We start from the raw sequence: 20660 nt of genomic DNA on the forward strand, positions 1-20660 counted from the left end.
ACTTCTCGCTCGCGGTTTGCTGGATGACTTGCTATGACGACTTGCTCGAGATCGGCAAGTCGTCATAGGTATGGATTCATCGCAGACATCAACCTCAACTGCGGTACTTCCAACAACGAGTACAACGCAATCGAATGCGAGCATTGCACGCGTCGTTGAAGATGTCACGCCGGTTGAAGACAAGGCAGCACGGTGAAGGGCCCGTGATGCCGAGCGCAAGCGGATGACGCGGGACGCGAATCCCGAACTCCGCGCGTGGGAGGCTGATGGGCGACGTAAACGGTGCATCGCCTGCAGTGATGAAGGCCGGCGGCGAGACGCCAAACGAAAGCGGATGAAACGAGCCGAGCCCTCCGAAGCCGATACGGGGGAGTTTACGTTAACTCATTAGCGAATGCCAACGGATTTTAACTTTACTCCCACTCATAGCATCACCCCGTGCATTCACATATGACCATGTTCACCCTCGGGGAAATGCTCGAGAGTTTTTTGCATCAAGCCTCTGCAGAAAAACATGCTTGCTGGACACCACGACGATAGACGCTGAGCGTGAGCCCAAGCATTACACGACGCCCACGCCTCGCGACCCGCTACCCCTCTCTACCACACGCGTACGCACTTAGCGTAAACTGCTCGCACCCCCCTCAACACCAACGCAATCTTACGAGCAGCCGGCTCCGTCCGTGCCCTCCACCCTGCCAAAGCCGAGGAAACAGCCATAGCTCTCGCGGTGTGCTGTGGGTTCACTACGATCATCAGTGACCAGAAAACCGCTATCCCCCATGTAGCTTGCGGTACGGTTGCTGCCGCTACCTTGCGGTGCCTTGAGTCCCTCGTCTACTTCGAAGACGAGGATCCACCTCCCATATCTTCTGTCTGGGTGCGGGCGCACGCGGGAAACCCAGGAAACGACGCTGCCCACCGACTAGCTCAAGAATTCGTAAACCGAGCGGTGGGCCGCACCATGAACCCCGAGAACGTCGAAGTTCGTGGTGTCCCCGAGAACATTGGCTAGCCCCTTATATATTATCACGCAATTGCTCAGTACTATCGCCTCGCGCGTCGAACAAACCACCGCGGCAGCCCAAACTCACAAAACCACTAGAAATCACGTGGCACTGCCTCGAAACGAACTCGTTTCCGTGCCCGCAAGTACACGTCCACATTTACACCGATCTCTTCAGTCCTCATTGCTCAATGCGTGGATCCGTCACCTCTCTCTCTCTCATACACTATGGAACTGCCACGATGATCCACTCTCACTTGATCTCCTGACCACTACCTCGTCCGAGGCTTGGGAAAGTGTACTCCGTAATACCAGCCTAGAAGTGTAGCTCCGGGCCATACAATGAGCTGAGTAGGTGGCGGCCAGGCATGGCCGGAGCCCCATTCCTCTGCAAAAATTTTAACTTTAATAAAGCTGTTTCTCACTTTTCGCTTTGCGCAAGCAGGGTGGTAACATGTGACGTTGCAAATGCAACACACACACACACACACACACACACACACACACACACACACACACACACACACACACACACACACACACACACACACACACACACACACACACACACGCACACCAGAAGGTGATTGGGCGCATGCACTCACGTTGATGTCCAGTTGATGTATAGCTCCCACCCTGTTTGTTTTTGTGTTCCTCCTGTGCCTCCGCCTGGTGCTTTCTTGCACAACAAATATGAATGCAGATATGGTGGCCAGTCACGTGGGTGAATGCTCATTGGTAAACACGATTGGCGAATCACTGTCAGTGGCGAACACTAAAGGTTAAGCGCTGACTTCATAGTATAGGCTCTACAAAGAAATCAGCTCACATTGAAGGCACATTGCTTTCCAAAACAAGCAAGCTAACTTACCAGTGTCGTACATGTCCTTGGGCTTGACGAAAGAAAAATCGAAGTTGTCACCGCCGTGCACAATGTAGCTGAGGGCGGCGATGCGGTATTGTCGTGCGTCTTCCAGCGGCTCATAGCGAGGCACGCGACACTCCGTGCACAGGATGTGCGCCTCCACGACGCGATCGTACGGCTCTCGTTGTATATCGTACACAACTCGTAGCCCTGGAATTGAAGCCAGTAGTTATGAAAGATGCGCTTACTGCAAAACTTTAGGAGAGAGAGTACTGGTTATTGTGGCAGAAAATCTGAGGCGAAAAAAAAGTTACACGCCGCAAGAGCGAAGCAATGAATGCGACAGTAACAACTTGGAATGTCACGCTGAGAACGGCAAGCAGAATGAAACAGGCAGCGCGCTGCTCACGCACAAATGACCCGCGAAAAAACAACGCAGACAGGACGAGAGCAAAATAATCACGCTTACCGCTCGACACGTAACGCGCTGTTTAAGCAAAAGCGACGCACGAAGCCAAATCACAGATACTGATGAGTGCAAACTAACAAGTGTCCCAGTTGCTATACCTCGCTGTGTATGAAAAGTGTGCTCTTTTTGCAAAGAAGGCCTGTGCAGAGACCGAAATGACCTTTGTGGGCCCGGCAACAATGCAATCGTTCCTGTGAAAGCCGAATGCACACGATTCTTCACACCAAGGGATAAGCGCGCGCGCACAAGCATCTAACTCCCACCCCCCCTCCCCCAACCGCGAGGCAAAGTACTCGTGAGATAAGCGCGCCTCCGTGACGAAGTGGGCGCCAAGCGCGAGTGGATTTTTAGGGGCAAAGCTCCTTAAGCCGTGGGTCGTGCGTTTGCGATGTCTGTATCAGTAATAATAGTAGTAGTAGTAGCAGTCATTGTAGTAGACGGTAGCCACCTCTCATTTAGTCTTTGGAATGTCCGCTGAATGGTGGTACGTGTATACGATGTGTACATGATGAAAAGATGTGAAATGGTGGTACTTAGAGCGTTCACTTGATGAATGAACGCAGAGATGGACAGACAGAAGAGCAGATGGACAAATGGTTGGACACACGGACGGATGAATGGACAAACAGATAGTTGCATGGACGAACTGACGCACCCCTATAGCAAAAGATAGTGGCACTGGCCCAGCGTCATACTTGATTACTCCACCAGCGTGGCGCTGATACTGGGACACTGTCACGCTGCACGAGGAACACTGGCGCTGCACACTGGGACACCCATAATCGGCTGAAATCTGTCTTTTAAACTGTTTTTAAAAACTTTGGTCATGGTCACATTGTAATAGGGCTGAAACACGCGTACAGTAAAAAAAGAAAAAAAACTGGGTGAGCTTGAGTTAAACCCACTACTTCAACACATCACACATTACTTTTTTGCAGACTAGTTGGTTCATACTTGAAAAATGGATTTGCTGCACAAACTTGAAGGAAAACAAGGGAGACAGGAAAGAGCGCAGACTACCAACTGTTTACCGTCGTTTCTTGAAGGGGTCACCGGTATCTACAAGACATACTTGGTTCTCTTAACAGCGGTGACCCTTTCTTAGCGCGAAGTTCTTCGGAAATCGTTTCTACTTTGAAGGAAGGTTTACCAGTGGCGTCCACGGTTTTTCAATTGATGTGGAAAAACTTGTTTACTCAATCCCAAACGCCGCGCTTTTTGATGCTATCACGAATGCAATCGATAAATTCGGGGAAGTTAATTTCCAAAACAAGCCTGGTATATCCGTGAATAACTTTTTAGAACATTTATAATTCTACCTTGAGTCCACTGCAATCAGCCACCAAGAGGGTACCTATGTCCAAAAAGCTGGAATTTGTATCGGTTCTGCAGTTGCGCCTGTCCTCAGTGACATATTCTTGGTAGCCTTCGACCAACGACTGAAGGATGAGCTGTCCCTTTTGGATGTCGTTCGCACCTTCAGGTATGTGGACGACTGCCTCATCGTGCTTGGGAAGGTATCATGTGAACGTGTACAGGGTGTTGTGAAAGGTGTCCGTGAGGTTTTCAACAGACACTCCAGTGGCCTGAAGTTCACGCACGAAATGCCGGTCGAAACTGAGATCCAGTTTCTGGACCTACAGCTGAGGTTTGCCAAGGAGCACATCTGCTTCAAATGCAATCCGCGATCGAAGAAAGGCCTGTTGCCTTTTGAAAGCGCGCACTCGAAGTTGATTAAGAGGGGCATTGTGTTGTCAGCTTGTGCGGCAGCCCTTGACTAGTCTTGCCCTCATCTGATGTTTGAAGGCTTCGAGAATCAGGTGGCTCGCCTGGGCGCGGCTGGATACCCGGCACAGATTTTAATTAATGCTTGCGAAAGCTTCTTAATAAATACAAGGGCGGGGGTCCAAGCGTCGAAGGAAGGGAGAGGAGGCCTATTCATGTTATGCCGTACTTACATAGTGTTTCCCACAATGTAAAAAAGGTGGCTAATAGGTACGGTGTTGATCTACTGTTTTCAGCGCCTTCAAAGTTCGGTCAGATCTGTTCATTAATGACTAAACAGAAGAAGGCAAAATGCACAAAAAAGCACGCGAACGTGTTCATTAGGTGTGTATTTGCTGTTGTATATCTGATCCCTTCGTCGTGTGAGAGGGTGTACATAGGGCAGACAGGGCGTTGCCTCAACGAATGCTTGCGTGAGCACAGTCTGGCCGTAAAAGGCAAAAAATGGTGGTCATTTAGATTTCCTCTGTAGGACATGCGGATGCACCCCCCAGTTTCAGAGTGTGTCAGTCATGGCTAAGGCACGTGAAAAGATCGAAAGAGAGATTATCGAAGCGTACTTTATCAGGCAATTTAATGACAAGTTTATAAGCATGCCTTCATTGTCACTTTCGGACAGGGAAATGGTCTTCCCACATGGTCATGTGTAATGTTGTGGGGAACACCTTGCATTGTATTCTCTTCCAATTCTCTTCTTTTGTTTTGTTCATGAGTGTTCCTGTTTTATTTCCCATGTGACGCTACGTATTGTTTTGTAAGGTTTTATGTTTGTTATGATATTTTTTGACTCTCTCGACATACTGCTCCTTTGGGTTTGCTCACTAGGGGCTGCTTGGAGTGACTATAAAATTGTTATTTTCTTGTTTATTCGGTGCTAAGTGCTATTTAAAATGTTTTTTAAACAAAGGTCTCTTGAGTACGTTTTCATATTTTTACGCCTTTGATCTTTGTGCAATAAAAATACAAAATATAATAAAAGATAAGTTTTAGAATAAATAAGAGTGCACACCTTCGGTATAACCAGTTTAGATTGTGGTGGGTATCACTTTTGTATTTTGCCATTTTTTGAATGTGTCATTGTGGTGGCAGTCACATTTGAATTGATTTGTTTTGGGACGGCTTTGTTTGCGGCATCTTTGGTTTTGTGCGCATCGTTGAAGCGCTGTGTAGCATGCGTATCTATTGGCTTCAAGAAACGACAATAAACAGTTGGTAGTCTGTGCTCTTTCCTGTTTCCCTTGTTTTCCTTCAAGTTTGTGCAGCAAATCAATTTTTCAAATTCATACATCACACATCCTGAACCTGACACGCTACCCCCTACACCAAACTTGAAAGACGTGAATGAATGTATTTTTTTCCTCAAATTTTAATTCAGGTCTCCAATATTTTGATTTTGTCGCCTACATACATTGTTTCGTATCTTCGTGCTCACGCGAAACTAACAGGTGATGGTTAGCGTATTTTTTGCGGGTTGCTTTAGATCACATTCATCTGGCATGTTTTGCCATAAAGCTTCTTAGCATAGCTGCAGCTCTGTTACGGCAATCGTAGTGACTCGCTTTGTGGTTAATCATACCAAAGTAGAAAACAGCGCTTATCTGAACTGCTCACTGAACACTGTAGATTTTGGCCCTCGATAGCTTGGAAGTATTTTATGTCGTTCTCGTTTACGTTCCGCGTACGACAGTCGCAGCAGTTCACTCCAGCCGAAACGACTATTAGGCTTAGGGCCGTACTTATCGTGCCACGGTTGCTACGAAGATCAACCATATTCAGTTAGACAAAGTCTAATAACCGTTAAACTGCAGTTTTGATCATAACTGACGCACGAGTGCTCATATTTTCACCTTCGACTACACCAATCAGAAGCTAAAACACGGAGATTGGGCATAGCAACAGATTTCTTTGCTGCCGGGGATGTGCGGCTTTCTGTGGTACGAGCTGGAACGACTCACTGCTAGAGTAGGTTGGTCTTGATTGTCACACTTATACTTTGTTATGCTCTGTTGCGAATTATCAATTCTATATTGATGCCATTTATGAAATACATTGACAAAACTCGGCCAAACTTCAAGGAAAGCGCACCCTGGTCAGGGGGGGGGGGGCATCTGTGGGTGGGCTGGGGACTTTTTCTAGAAATTCTCGCATGCCTCTCCTTCCCCCAACCCTCAAGAGCAACCATAGTCAAAATACGACGTATAAGTTGTGTGTCACCCTGCCCCCTGCATAAACACAATTGTCGTTCGTGCCTCCCTCCCCATAAAAATCGTAGTGCGCCCCTGACACGCGCGCTCGACATATGATTGCTTCAGCGTACTCGCACTTACATCGATTGCCCAACTAAAGGTAAAGCTAGATATGTGTAGCTCATAGATTAGAATACCATTTTGTTCGGTAAATTTTACGCTAGACATCTCGCGATTAAATATGAAGTCTTACAGAAAGTGCGCTGATCGCGCCTACCTTCTTCTAATGTGCCGCTAGTGTTCTCAGTTTGTGGTAGAGACTGTACAGCGTGACCAGTGCCTCCCAGCGCGCTTTAAGACACTGGGATACGCTGTACAGTGTGTCCCAGTGCCTACCAGCGCGCTGTAATACACTGGGACACACTGCACAGCGTTTCCATTGTCATCGAGCGCGCTGAAATGAACTGGGAGACACTGGAAACGCTGTTTTTTTCGATAGGGAGGGACGGATTGGCGAATACAATAACGAATGTAGGGACGAACGGATGCATGGACGCAGGGACAGACGCACGGATGCACGTATCGACCAACTGACGCACGGAAGAATGCATGGACGGACCAATGAACGAATGGACTGTCGCACGTACGCCCGGAAGCTAGAAGGAACCAGTGGACTCACTGATGCTTCGTTTAACTCATCCTTCACTCCGTTGACATTCCGTGATATTTTTAGGTGCGAAGCTCCTTAAGGCGTGGATCACGCGTCTCCTGTACGTAGTAGCCACCTTTCGTTTTATTCCTTGGCATGTCCACTGGACGGCGGTACTTGTATATGATGATTACATGACGAAAAGATGCGAGGTCGCGGTACTTAAAGTGTTCACTAGAGGGACGGACAGACAGATGGACAGACAGACAGACAGATGAATGAAAAGACAGACAGACAGACAGACGAACGCACGTACAACAGACACACAGACAGGCAAAGAGACGATGAGGCAGGCAGACAGTCAGACGGAAAGACAGGCAGACGTATAGACTGGTAGACAAACAGACGTACGGATGCTCGTGCGGACAGACATACAGGCAGAGAAGCAAACAGACGAACAGACGGACAGACGACCAGGAGAGAGCTGGACAGACGGGTTAACACACAGAAAGACGTTCGGACAAACAGACGTACAAACAGACAGACAGACAGACAGACAGACCAACGCACAGTAGATTTGCCACACTCATCATCATTCACTCCGTGGATGTGCTGAGATATTTTAGGGGGTGAAGCTCCTTCTCATCTGTCACGTGTAACTTAGAGAAAAGGCGAGAAAGAAAAGAAGGCAGTATCTCCCGAACAGTATAATAGACGGCGCTGTCTCATAGAAGTACATACAAACTGCAGTGGAGTCAGGATATTCTAGATGGCGCTGTACCACTAATCTCCGATTGGCTGCTGCGCGGGCTGTGCCTGGGTACACGGAGAACGAGTGCTCTCAGTCTCCTGGATAGTCGCCGTACGCGGCGGATCGTTGGTGGGGCACGGGCGAATCAGAGCGGTAGGCGCGTTGAAGACCCTTGCGTTCGGCTTTCTTTACTCGCGTCTGGTCAGTGTTACCCGCGCACCGTGTGCATTGTCGAACGCGATCGGACGTATGAACGCATGAACGGAGGGGTGGACGCTTTACCCCACTCATTATCACTTACTACATGGATATGCTGTGATTTTTATTGCGATAGCAACTATACAAAAACTCTCGGCTGGATTTAGCCGCCAGCGTCACCATCACTGACCGTATGTGTATATGTATCTATATGTATGAAAACACGAGAAAGAAAAAAGAACCAGAAAAAAGACGCCGGCGTGCGGAATCGAACTTAGGTTCTCCGAATCATGAGTACGAGCCGTCAACCACTGAGCCACCGAGGAGCACGTACTTCACCATTTAAACAGCAGGCTATTTATATTTATCACTTACAGCTGCTGACGGACATCTCGGGCGGCATTATGTTTTCAAGAATACCAGCAAGATGGCGCAATGAGCGCGCGTCGCCACATGGTGTGATGGCGCATGGACTATACTCCAACGCGTTCTTTGCCCCGCTTGGAGGAGAGGAGCGACGCTCTCTCGGGCGCCCTTATCTCGCGTTGGGAAGAAGGAGAAGATCGTACGTCTTTGCTGGCCTTGGGCTTACCTGTGACGATTCTGCTGTAGTTTTTTTTTCAATTGTCCTTTTTTAATCATTGGTCCTCTCATCTGTGTGAGATCTCCTCGCCCTCTTGAATGGATATATATTCCCGCCATCTGTGCAATAAAATTGGTTGTAAATGTGCACTCTGTCCTATCTCTCGGCTCTATCTTCCTTCTGATAACGTTTTCGGCGCACTAAGGAAGTATATTTCTTTCAAAAATGCAATACCAACCAGCCCAAATAGCCACTGTTTTTCTGTAGTTAGCAGTCGCAGAAAGGTCACTGCAATAAATGCAGTCTCCGTTTGCGAAATGCGCGCGCTTTTCAAACACGACGAAGTAGCAACTTAGACAGTTATTCGCGTGCATCCGTACCTGTGAGCACGTTTCGTGCGTCATTTGTGCGTGAGAAACGCGGGAACGTTTAGGTCTGATTTCCATTCTGCGCGTGACCTTCCAGTTTCTTGCCATCGCGTTCATTGCTTCGCCTTTGCGGTAAAGCTGTGACTTTTTTTCTTTCTTGAGTGTTCATATACGTAGATACGTATATTGTGAGCACTATTCGTACTGTTAGCGCTATTCATATTACTCGCCTTCTCACCTGTAAATACTCATCTTCACCGCTTGGGTTTAGGCTGCAGCTGTTTGGCACTTCGATTATGAGAAAATGTGAGAATACACATATGCTATGCATTTCTGAGAAATTCAAATAAAATGTACGACGCGATAATTTGTCCATTGCGGTTCAAGAAAGTCTTCAGGAAGTTATCATAACCTAGGCATAATTACGCTTTTAGTTTCAATGACGTAGAAACACCGCCAGAGTGGGATACATTTTCTTTTGGCAGAGAACCTCACCAGAAAGTAACTCATCTGCCTGAAAGATAGACACGATGCATTTAAGCTCGAGCGCACTTGGTAATCGATTCAGAACAACATTTTAATGTTGATTCAGCCACACATTCTGAAGTGTAGTACTCGTTAGAAATGCGTCGTCACCAATTCGAATAGCCCAGCTACTGGTATAGCTTACCGGCAGCGAGGACAAGTTCCGCTGGTGGCACGTCACCCTTGACATCGTGTCGGTGGACGCCATGCTCGAGTAGTCCTTTCAACTGCGCCCCAGTCACGTTCATCTCTACAAGGGTGTTGCCAAACGGAAGCACGTTCACCACGTCCTCGAAGGTGATCCGGCCGCCTGTGCTCTGCGTGGTCGTAATCACCACCACCGAAACACTTTGATTAAAGGCTTGCATGCTGGTCTAGTTAGAACCAGCTAAACTTCACGAAATTTACATGTTCCGCATGCCACCAATACCCACATATGCTGCCTGTAGAGCTTTGGAGGTTAGTGTGCAACCCGGAAACCGCCAAAAATGCTTCTTGTTCACTGTTCAGAGTGGTGATTGTTTCCAGCAACCGAAAAAGAAAGCACAGATGATCTATTCGAAAATCCTACTGCGCGCTCAACGCCTAGCAGCTGCGCCTGGAAACGGCGCTAACAGGGTCAGTGTTGACAGGAATATGTGACCACGTTGCACGTGTTGAGAAGCAACCACGTAGTTCCTGTATTTTCGCAATGCTGCACGCGTGACCTCAAAGAAAAAAGCGGTGTTTGAAGAGCATTGCTGTTTGCCGCATGGCGTGGTATCGTGGTGTAAAGATGGCAATATATCGTTCTATTACTTCCCAAAGGATGCAGACGATGCGAGACGCAGAACGGCGCAGATCAGAAACTTACGCATTGGAAAGAAAGTGATAGACAATATGGTAATTTGTTGTAATCATTTCAGTCGTGACGGCTTCATTCTTCCCGGTAAGTACATCATTATTTAGTGTGTGTGTGTACTTTTTAATAATCGGGCATCTCTAAGCGTGCACCATATTTTTGTATGTGTAAGCAAGCGCTTTAGGAAAAAGGGTGCGTTATAAGTGCGCATTTTTTTGCGTATGCTTGTTTTCTGCCCAAAGTAAGCTGCTTTAATACTTCCCCTCAAAAATGTTTGATTTCACGTGTGTGTATACAGGGTGTTTGAAGGTATCTATCCATTATATTAAAAATACAGAGAGGAGGTATCTGCGTGCTACCTGTGGCGTTACCTTTACTGTGGCAGAGGACATCATAGGATGCATAAAAACATGACTTTGCTTGGGAAGTAAAAAAAGCACAAAATAAGACACAAGGACTGAGGAAGATACCACAGGACGCTGAACTCGCAGCTAAAAGTCATTGGAAGGGACACACACATATGGCAAGCAGCCGACGTAGTCTCGTAGAGGAACACCATGGCGTCTGAGCATCAAAGAAACACGATACAAAGAAACTAGTCATGCTGCAAAGCGACACGCGTGGAATAAAAAAAAACAAACAAAAAGTAAAAGAAGAAACCTTCTACTGGCAAAAGCATGCGTTAAAACCCATAAAAACTCGCTTTAACAAGGCAGCACTGAACCCAGGAACCACTGAACCTCTTTTTCACCAAGGGCTACAGACGGTTTACTGAAGCAGTTCTCCACCTCTATTTTTACGTAAAATTCCTCCATCACCTCACCAAAGCATTTGTCCCGACGGCCAAACAACCAAGTGGCTCCATGTGCCATTGGCTGGCAGCCACACTCCCTCCAATAAGCTGCAGAGTGCAAACCGTGAAAAAGTCGTTATTGAGGTTAAGTGTTTCTTTACCCCCGTATTCCGAAACTAGTCTCGACATGTATTGCAGCCTTCACTTGACCGAGCTGAGCACAGCGCTGCGGCTCGACTAAAACATGCAGCAGTTCTTACAAAACAACGCCAGCTATCATTCATCTGCAGCGATCATTTTTGCCGGAAAATAAATCTGTGATAGACATTCTCGTGTCAGTGTGGTGTGCCGAGTGAAGGGACGTTCTTGAATGCGAGGGTTAGTCTCATAGTAATAGATCACCTGATTTGTCCTATATGAACTCTCCGCATGATAATGACACCTTATATACAACACATAATTTACATTGAACACATCTATTCTTTCTCTTCTCCGGACGGAACGAGCGAGTCTTGCACGAACCCGAACTTCTATGCAAGCGGGAGCGAATAGAGGGCATCTATTGGGAGCTGACATCACAACATGTACCCAATACCTACTGCCCATATTTTTCAAGAAATCTAAAAGCTTAGGTATGCCGGAGACCACAACCATTCTCTTTTCAACGTGCATGCACTCTTTTCTACGCATATCAATCTTGCCTTCCACACACTTGATTAGCTTTTCACAGCCCTAAAGATTTCTGTATCAGGGTAGCCGTCGACTTTAGCCTTTCAGGCGGGCTACCCTGTCAAAGAGATCTTGAGGGGCTGTCAAAAGCTAATCAAATGGGTGAGAGGCAATAATTACACCTGTAGGAGAACAAAGTGCGTGCGCAAAAAACGACAAGCCTGCGCGGAAGGCACAGTAGAGTGGCCTTTCAAAGCCTTTTCAAACACTCATCGGCTAACTGCTGCAAGAAAACTTGCTTGATTCCCACTATGGCATTAATAATAAGAATTTTATGGTAGTATGCCTGCATTCGCTATGCTGTTTTTTGTCATTATACTAAGATGCATGGTATCCGCCATACTATTCGGAGAAATTTTGTGCCAATTGTTCATGCAGTGGCTAACGACGATGAGGAAATGTGCTTGAAGTGGGTATGCGCCACAGTTAATAACTGAACGAAAAAAATGGCAGCATATCCACGGAGTGAATGATGGAGAGGGGGGCGAAGAATTCGTCCGTCCATTCGTTCTTGCTTCCGTCCGTCCATGCGTCCGTCAGTGTGACCGTCCATGCGTCCATCAGGCCGTCCGTGCGGGCGTCTGTTCATGCGTCCTTCCCTGCGTTCGTCCATGCAGCCGCCCCTGCGTCCGTTCATGCGTCCATCCACGCATCTGTCTATGTGTCCGTTCGTCCATCTATTCAACACTCCAGGTACCACCATCTCGCATCTTTTCATCATATATTCCCCATATAGAAACACCGCCATCCAGCGGACATTCCAAGGAGTAAACGAGAGGTGGCACACGCACACTTTGTTACGGCTTGCGCTTCGGGTCCACTTCCCACCTTTAACCACCTCGAGTTCATGGTATATACTAGTTCACTGTATTTATGGCACTGCGGCCGAACGCTCGCTAACCTTTAGAAAACCAAGGAGGTTACGCCCAGCGAGTATGACGTAGCAAACGTTTTCAGTCAGATAGTGCTCAATGCACATGCCAATGACTGCTAATGGGAAATGAGAGGCGGAGAATTCGGCTTTTACTTTCTTACGGCTTGTGCTTTGTATCTACTTCCCATTTTTAACCACCTCGAGTTCATTCAAGGTATATACAAGTTCATTGTATTCATGGCACTGCGGCTCAACACTCGCTAAACCTTTCTAAAGCTAAGGAGGTTACACCCAGCGAGTATAACGTAGCGAACCTTTCTTGTCAGATAGTGTTCAATGTACATGCCAATGGCTGCTAATGGTGATCGCAGCCTGCGCGTTAACTAAAAGCCGAATGCTCCTGTCTCTCATTCCCCATTAGCAGCCATTGACATGTACATTGAGCACTATTTTTTATTGTTCAACAACGCACAGAAGAAGTCTCTCACCGGCACCACCTTGGAGGTCAAAATGTTATACTTGTTAGATACTACGGGGGACGAACGGGTGCCGCTATAGGGAGCTTCCCCCCTAAAAGCCTTTGTTGTAGTGAGTTAGCGCATCGGACGACTCGTAGTACGTAACCACCAGTGGCACATACCCGAAATAGCGGTCCTTACGATTTTGACCTCCAAGGTGGTTCCGGTGAGAGAATTCTTCTGTGCGTTGTTGAACAATAAACGATAGTGCTCAATGCACATGTTAATGACTGCAAAGGGGGAATGAGAGACAGGAGCATTCGGCCTTTAGGTAACGCGCACGCTGCGATCCCCATTAGCAGCTATTGGCATGTACATTGAGCACAATCTGGCAAGAAAGGGTTGCTACGTTATACTCGCTGGGTGTAACCTCCTTGGTTTTTGAAAGGTTTAGCAAGCGTTGGGCCGCATAGCCATGAATACAGTGAACTAGTATATACCGTGAACTCGAGGTGGTTAAAGGTGGGAAGTAAACCCGAAGCGCAAGCCGTAAGAAAGTGTGCATGTGCCACCTCCCGTTTAGTCCTTGAAATGTCCGCTGGATGGCGGTGCTTCTATATGGAGAATATATGATGAAAAGATGCGAGATGGTGGTACTTGGAGTTCTGAATAGATGGACGAACGGACACACAGACAGATGCATGGATGGACGCATGAACGGACGCAGGCGCGGATGCATGGACGAACGCAGGAACGGACGCATGAACAGACGCACGCACGGACGGGTGGATGGACGCATGGACAGTTACACAGACGTTCGCAGGAACGGACGGAAGCAAGAACGAATGGACGGACGAATGCTTCGCCCCACTCCCCATGATTCACTCCGTGGATATGCTGCCATTTTTTTATTTCTAATTTCGCGAGATGTGGTCAAGGACACGGGCAGCGGTGGGGCGGCCGCCGTGGTGGACAACTAGGACGCAGCGCGAGACCCGACTCTGACCTCAAAACAGCTTTCACTGTATTAAAAAATGGCAGCCTATCCACGGAGTAAATAATGGATAGTGGGCGAAGCATCCGTCTGTCCATTCGTTCTTGCTTCCGTCCATCCATGCGTGCGTCTGTGTGGCCGCCCGTCCGCGTGTGCGTCTGTTCGTAAGTTCGCACGGTCATCTGTGCGTGCGTCTCTGCTCTCGTCCATGCATCCGCTCCTGCGTCCGTCCATATATTCATCCATCCGTGCAGCCATCCGTGCGTCGGCCGCGCATCTGTCTATGTGTCCGTTTGTTCGCCTAATCAACACTCCAAGTACCGCTATCCCGCATCTTTTCATCATATCTTTTTCATATAGAAGCACCGCCACCCAGCGGACATTCCAAGGACCGAACGAGAGGAGGCACACGCACACTTTCTTACGACTTGCGCTTCGTGTCTGCTTCCCACCTTTAACAACCTCTAGTTCATGGTATATACTAGTTCACTGTGTTCATGGCACTGCGGCCCAACGCTCGCTAAACCTTTCTGAAACCTAGAAGGTTACGCCCAGCGAGTATAACGTATTAACCTTTTCTTGTCTTCTGTGTGTTGTTGAACAATAAAAATTTGCAGCGTGCGCGTTAACTAAAAGCCGAATTCTCCTGCCTCTTATTACCCCTTAGCAGCCATTGGCATGTACATTGAGCACAATCTGGCAAGAAAGGGTTGCTACGTTATACTCGCTGGGTGTAACCTCCTTGGTTGTTGGTTTTTGAAAGGTTTAGCAAGCGTTGGGCCGCATAGCCATGAATACAGTGAACTAGTATATACCGTGAACTCGAGGTGGTTAAAGGTGGGAAGTAAACCCGAAGCGCAAGCCGTAAGAAAGTGTGCATGTGCCACCTCCCGTTTAGTCCTTGAAATGTCCGCTGGATGGCGGTGCTTCTATATGGAGAATATATGATGAAAAGATGCGAGATGGTGGTACTTGGAGTGCTGAATAGATGGACGAACGGACACACAGACAGATGCATGGATAGACGCATGAACGGACGCAGGCGCGGATGCATGGACGAACGCAGGAACGGACGCATGAACAGACGCACGCACGGACGGGTGGATGGACGCATGGACAGTTACACAGACGTTCGCAGGAACGGACGGAAGCAAGAACGAATGGACGGACGAATGCTTCGCCCCACTCCCCATGATTCACTCCGTGGATATGCTGCTATTTTTTTATTTCTAATTTCGCGAGATGTGGTCAAGGACACGGGCAGCGGTGGGGCGGCCGCGGTGGTGGACAACTAGGACGCAGCGCGAGACCCGACTCTGACCTCAAAACAGCTTTCACTGTATTAAAAAATGGCAGCCTATCCACGGAGTAAATAATGGATAGTGGGCGAAGCATCCGTCTGTCCATTCGTTCTTGCTTCCGTCCATCCATGCGTGCGTCTGTGTGGCCGCCCGTCCGCGTGTGCGTCTGTTCGTAAGTTCGCACGGTCATCTGTGCGTGCGTCTCTGCTCTCGTCCATGCATCCGCTCCTGCGTCCGTCCATATATTCATCCATCCGTGCAGCCATCCGTGCGTCGGCCGCGCATCTGTCTATGTGTCCGTTTGTTCGCCTATTCAACACTCCAAGTACCGCTATCCCGCATCTTTTCATCATATCTTTTTCATATAGAAGCACCGCCACCCAGCGGACATTCCAAGGACCGAACGAGAGGAGGCACACGCACACTTTCTTACGACTTGCGCTTCGTGTCTGCTTCCCACCTTTAACCACCTCTAGTTCATGGTATATACTAGTTCACTGTGTTCATGGCACTGCGGCCCAACGCTCGCTAAACCTTTCTGAAACCTAGAAGGTTACGCCCAGCGAGTATAACGTATTAACCTTTTCTTGTCTTCTGTGTGTTGTTGAACAATAAAAATTCGCAGCGTGCGCGTTAACTAAAAGCCGAATTCTCCTGCCTCTTATTACTCCTTAGCAGCCATTGGCATGCACATTGAGCACAATCTGGCAAGAAAGGGTTGCTACGTTATACTCGCTGGGTGTAACCTCCTTGGTTTTTGAAAGGTTTAGCAAGCGTTGGGTTGCATAGCCATGAATACAGTGAACTAGTATATACTGTGAACTCGAGGTGGTTAAAGGTGGGAAGTAAACCCGAAGCGCAAGCCGTAAGAAAGTGTGCATGTGCCACCTCCCGTTTAGTCCTTGAAATGTCCGCTGGATGGCGGTGCTTCTGTATGGAGAATATATGATGAAAAGATGCGAGATGGTGGTACTTGGAGTGCTGAATAGATGGACGAACGAAGACACAGACAGATGCATGGATGGACGCATGAACGGACGCAGGCGCGGATGCATGGACGAACGCAGGAACGGACGCATGAACAGACGCACGCACGGACGGGTGGATGGACGCATGGACAGTTACACAGACGTTCGCAGGAACGGACGGAAGCAAGAACGAATGGACGGACGAATGCTTCGCCCCACTCCCCATGATTCACTCCGTGGATATGCTGCCATTTTTTTATTTCTAATTTCGCGAGATGTGGTCAAGGACACGGGCAGCGGTGGGGCGGCCGCGGTGGTGGACAACTAGGACGCAGCGCGAGACCCGACTCTGACCTCAAAACAGCTTTCACTGTATTAAAAAATGGCAGCCTATCCACGGAGTAAATAATGGATAGTGGGCGAAGCATCCGTCTGTCCATTCGTTCTTGCTTCCGTCCATCCATGCGTGCGTCTGTGTGGCCGCCCGTCCGCGTGTGCGTCTGTTCGTAAGTCCGCACGGTCATCTGTGCGTGCGTCTCTGCTCTCGTCCATGCATCCGCTCCTGCGTCCGTCCATATATTCATCCATCCATGCAGCCATCTGTGCGTCGGCCGCGCATCTGTCTATGTGTCCGTTTGTTCGCCTATTCAACACTCCAAGTACCGCTATCCCGCATCTTTTCATCATATATTTTTCATATAGAAGCACCGCCACCCAGCGGACATTCCAAGGACTGAACGAGAAAAGGCACACGCACACTTTCTTACGACTTGCGCTTCGTGTCTGCTTCCCACCTTTAACCACCTCTAGTTCATGGTATATACTAGTTCACTGTGTTCATGGCACTGCGGCCCAACGCTCGCTAAACCTTTCTGAAACCTAGATGTAACGCCCAGCGAGTATAACGTATTAACCTTTTCTTGTCTTCTGTGTGTTGTTGAACAATAAAAATTCGCAGCGTGCGCGTTAACTAAAAGCCGAATTCTCCTGTCTCTTATTACCCCTTAGCAGCCATTGGCATGTACATTGAGCACTATCTTTTATTGTTCAACGACGCACAGAAGAAATCTCTCACCGGCACCACCTTGGAGGTCAAAATGTTATACTTGTTACACACTACTACAACGGCTACGAGGGACGAACGGATGCCACTATAAGGAGCTTCGCCCCTGAAGTTGTCCGGTTGTGGTCCTCTACGTGCATAACTCTACCCATTGCTTTAAAAAATACGGCCAGTAGCTCTGTTGTGTCAGCTCCCAATAAGATGTTCTCTATTTGCTCCCGCCTGCATAGAAATTCGGGTTTACGCAAGACTCGCTCGTTCTGCCCGGGGAAGAGAATTTATAGATGCACGTAATGTAAATCAAGTGTTGTATATATGGCGTCAATATCATGTGGAGAGTTTACATAGGGCAAACCAGGCAATGTGTCAACGTGAGACTGAAGGTAGAGCAAAGTAAGAAGTACGCCGACCAAGGTAAAATACATAAAAAAATAAAAAGACGTTTTACCTCCCCACACGGGAGCCTTGTTCACAGGCTCCCGTGTGGGGAGCCGAATAGTCTTTTTTTTGTGAATTTTACCTTGGTTGGCGTTTTGTTACTTTGCTCTATGTTTGTCGCCGACCATACGAGATATCGTCGGACTCTTGAATATAGAAACTAAAGCAACACTTAACCTCATTAACGACATCTGGCGGTTTGCACTTCAGAGCTGCTTGGAAGGAGTGTGGTTGCCAGCCGGTGGCAGAGGGAACCACTTCGTTATTTTGCAATCGAGACAATTGCTCTAAGGAGGTCGTGGAGATGTTTTACGTTGAAATAGAAGCCCAGAAGTGCGTCAGTAAACTGTCTGTGACTCTTGGTGAAAAATAAGTTCGATACCTAGGTTCAGTGCTGCCATGTTAGAGCGAATTCGTTATGGACTGTTACGCATTTATTTCGCAAGTAGAAGTCTTGTTATTTACAGAAACTTTCTTCTAAAGCTAGCACTTTGTCTGGCGGCCGCCAGTGTGCACACCAGTGTTGCCGGTGTACACACTTCTCAGGCCATCGCTTAAAGGGGTACTGACACAAAAGTTTTTACCGATCGCTTTTTTACGTCAAATGATGGACCCAGCCCCCGAGAGCAGAGGAAGTGGACGGGTAAGCGAGAGTGCGCCCCGAAAAAAATTATTTACAGCATGCTTTTAAAAGCTAGTTTCAGTTCCTACTATACCCTGACATCACGACTTGGCATAAGCGTCGCCACCAAATGGTAGCTAGTATATGCGCGTGCATTTTTTTCGTGACGTTTCCTCGTCCACGCAGGGCTTCTTCGATCGACCAGCAGCTTCGTTTGCTGCGTGCGGCACGCATGGAAACTGTCGCGGCAGGGGGGCAAAACGATGGGTTGCAATTACTTTTAAAGAGCTGGGTCTTGGTCGGCAATATGAAGTCGGTTAGCAATTACATTGTGATGAAACAAGCGCAAAAATACACACACTAAGAGAGGACACAGAAAGCGCTTGTCTGTGTCCTCCCTGAGTGTGTGTATTTTTGCGTTTGTTTCATCATGAACCTTTACCAACACGCCCAACTGACAGTCATTCTAAATTACGTTATGCGCGTGTGCGCGTCGGGAGTTAAGTAAACATCCCTAGCTGGCATCCACTTTCCTCTTCGGCTCAGCGCCAGATCGGACTGGAATCAGCAGAACTTGCAGCTATTTTGTTGTCCTTTGTGGCACTCGCTGTGGAAAACGAGTGCTCAAAAAAGCGCGCATCTCCGAATTCTAACTGCTACGTGAAAACATGGCACCAGACTGACGCGACAGAAACCGGTGAAAACAAGAAAACAAGCGTCAAAGAACTCAAGGGGAGGATAATCTGCAAATAAATAAAGTTTGTTCATTTAATAATCAAAGGACTCGTTGGGCGCGCAACATCTCCTCCTCGAACCAACACCCTCGCATCCATCGTCGCGAGCGACCTCCACAATTATCGAGAAAGTCACTCCCTAGTTGCGTCATGTGCCGAGGATAGTTCGAGAAAAGTCTCACCATTTTCCAAGCTTTGTCTGTACAGCGCGCCGGCGAACATTCCAGAACCCTGGGCAAACGTACCAAGCGAGCAGCCGAGGGTGGCGAAGAGGAAATGAAGAGAGTTTGCCGCCGTCAGGTGAAGTGCTGTTCCAGAGTGACCAAGCAGATGAGATGAGGAGGTTTTCCGCCTGTGGGTAAAGGCTCGTATTGCAAGCAGGGGAACAGTGTGTGTTTATCGCTAGTGGGCGAAGACGCGTTCTGCAGTCGCAGCACGTGAGTGGCCGACGTGATACCGGCGAAGAGTTTTTCTTAATAGAGTGCGTACATTTGACGACACAAGGTTTCCTGAAAAAGAAACTTCGGAAGCAGCGAAACGACAACCAGCACCGGACTTTCAGCGAGTGTTTTCTTGAAGAGAATCGTTCAAGCTTTGTTCCAAAAACTTTGGACTGAGCTTATTTGACGAACATCTTAGTCGATGAGTGTCTTGATTAGCTAATGCATGAGATTGCGTTGAAGCGCGTGTTGTTTGTGTCTGTTGTTTTGAGTGTATCTGGTTGTGTTATTTATCCCGTTCTTTGATTGGTGACGTAATGTATTGGATTACTACCCAGTGATATTTGTGTGTTGCGTGCTCTGTTATATTAAGAATACATTTTTTGTTATCAACTGTCGGCTATGACTCATTCTTTGAAACACAACCGGCGTTCGCTGGCGCGCCAAATAGAACCAAATCTCTATTGTCCGTGCTTTCGTAGTGCTGTTCGGAAGCTGATTCGTCGGCACATGGAATTTTTTCGGCGATTGCCTCTCTAATTAACGGGATCAGTGAAAATTATAATGGTGTCGGCGATAGGACTTTTGGTGCTGTGCGTGTTTGAAATACTGAGAAAGAACTTCGAGTTTTTTGATAGTGCTTTCGGAACAATTTTAGTGTATTGCGTGGCGTTCACGGCATCAATTGTACAGAGTGTTTTGACAGACTAAGTTAGGCAGAGATTCTGTGCATGCGGCTAGGATAGACTTTAGAAGCACCATAGATCTGAAGGAGTAGCTCTTGGTGGGACGATCTTTCTGGCGTTGAACTACGCAAGTGGGTGAACCAAAGGAGAGAGAGGAGTTGGAAAGAGAGAGGTCGTCGGCTTAGAGGGTGAAAGAATAAAGCGAGCAGCAGTTGAAGGTGGAGCTGGAGAAAGAAAAGCTGGCAGCTAAGACGGCGAAAGAAAAAAGAGAGGTGAATGAGCGACAGTTGAGGGATGAAAGAGAAGCTGAGATGGCTGAAAGAGAAAGGCATTG

At 47.9% G+C, this 20660-nt stretch overlaps 1 protein-coding gene and 1 long non-coding RNA gene across 4 annotated transcripts in view; one reads left to right on the forward strand and one right to left on the reverse strand.

Moving 5' to 3' along the window:
• LOC142818057 (uncharacterized) overlaps positions 1-20660 on the forward strand; it is a 427592-nt gene that overhangs the window by 56917 nt on the left and 350015 nt on the right. The gene's annotated exons all lie outside the window — the stretch shown is intronic.
• LOC119174065 (protein 5NUC) overlaps positions 1-20660 on the reverse strand; it is a 442987-nt gene that overhangs the window by 18724 nt on the left and 403603 nt on the right. For all 3 annotated transcript variants that reach the window (XM_075896283.1, XM_037424851.2, XM_075896284.1), the window contains 2 exons: positions 9531-9702; positions 1878-2081 (listed from right to left, as the gene is read on the reverse strand). In XM_075896283.1, the coding sequence (XP_075752398.1) occupies positions 1878-2081; positions 9531-9702 (376 nt within the window). The remainder of the gene's footprint in view (positions 1-1877; positions 2082-9530; positions 9703-20660) is intronic.

Source organism: Rhipicephalus microplus, chromosome 5, assembly GCF_043290135.1.
Source record: "Rhipicephalus microplus isolate Deutch F79 chromosome 5, USDA_Rmic, whole genome shotgun sequence".
Taxonomy (NCBI): Eukaryota; Metazoa; Arthropoda; class Arachnida; order Ixodida; family Ixodidae; genus Rhipicephalus; species Rhipicephalus microplus.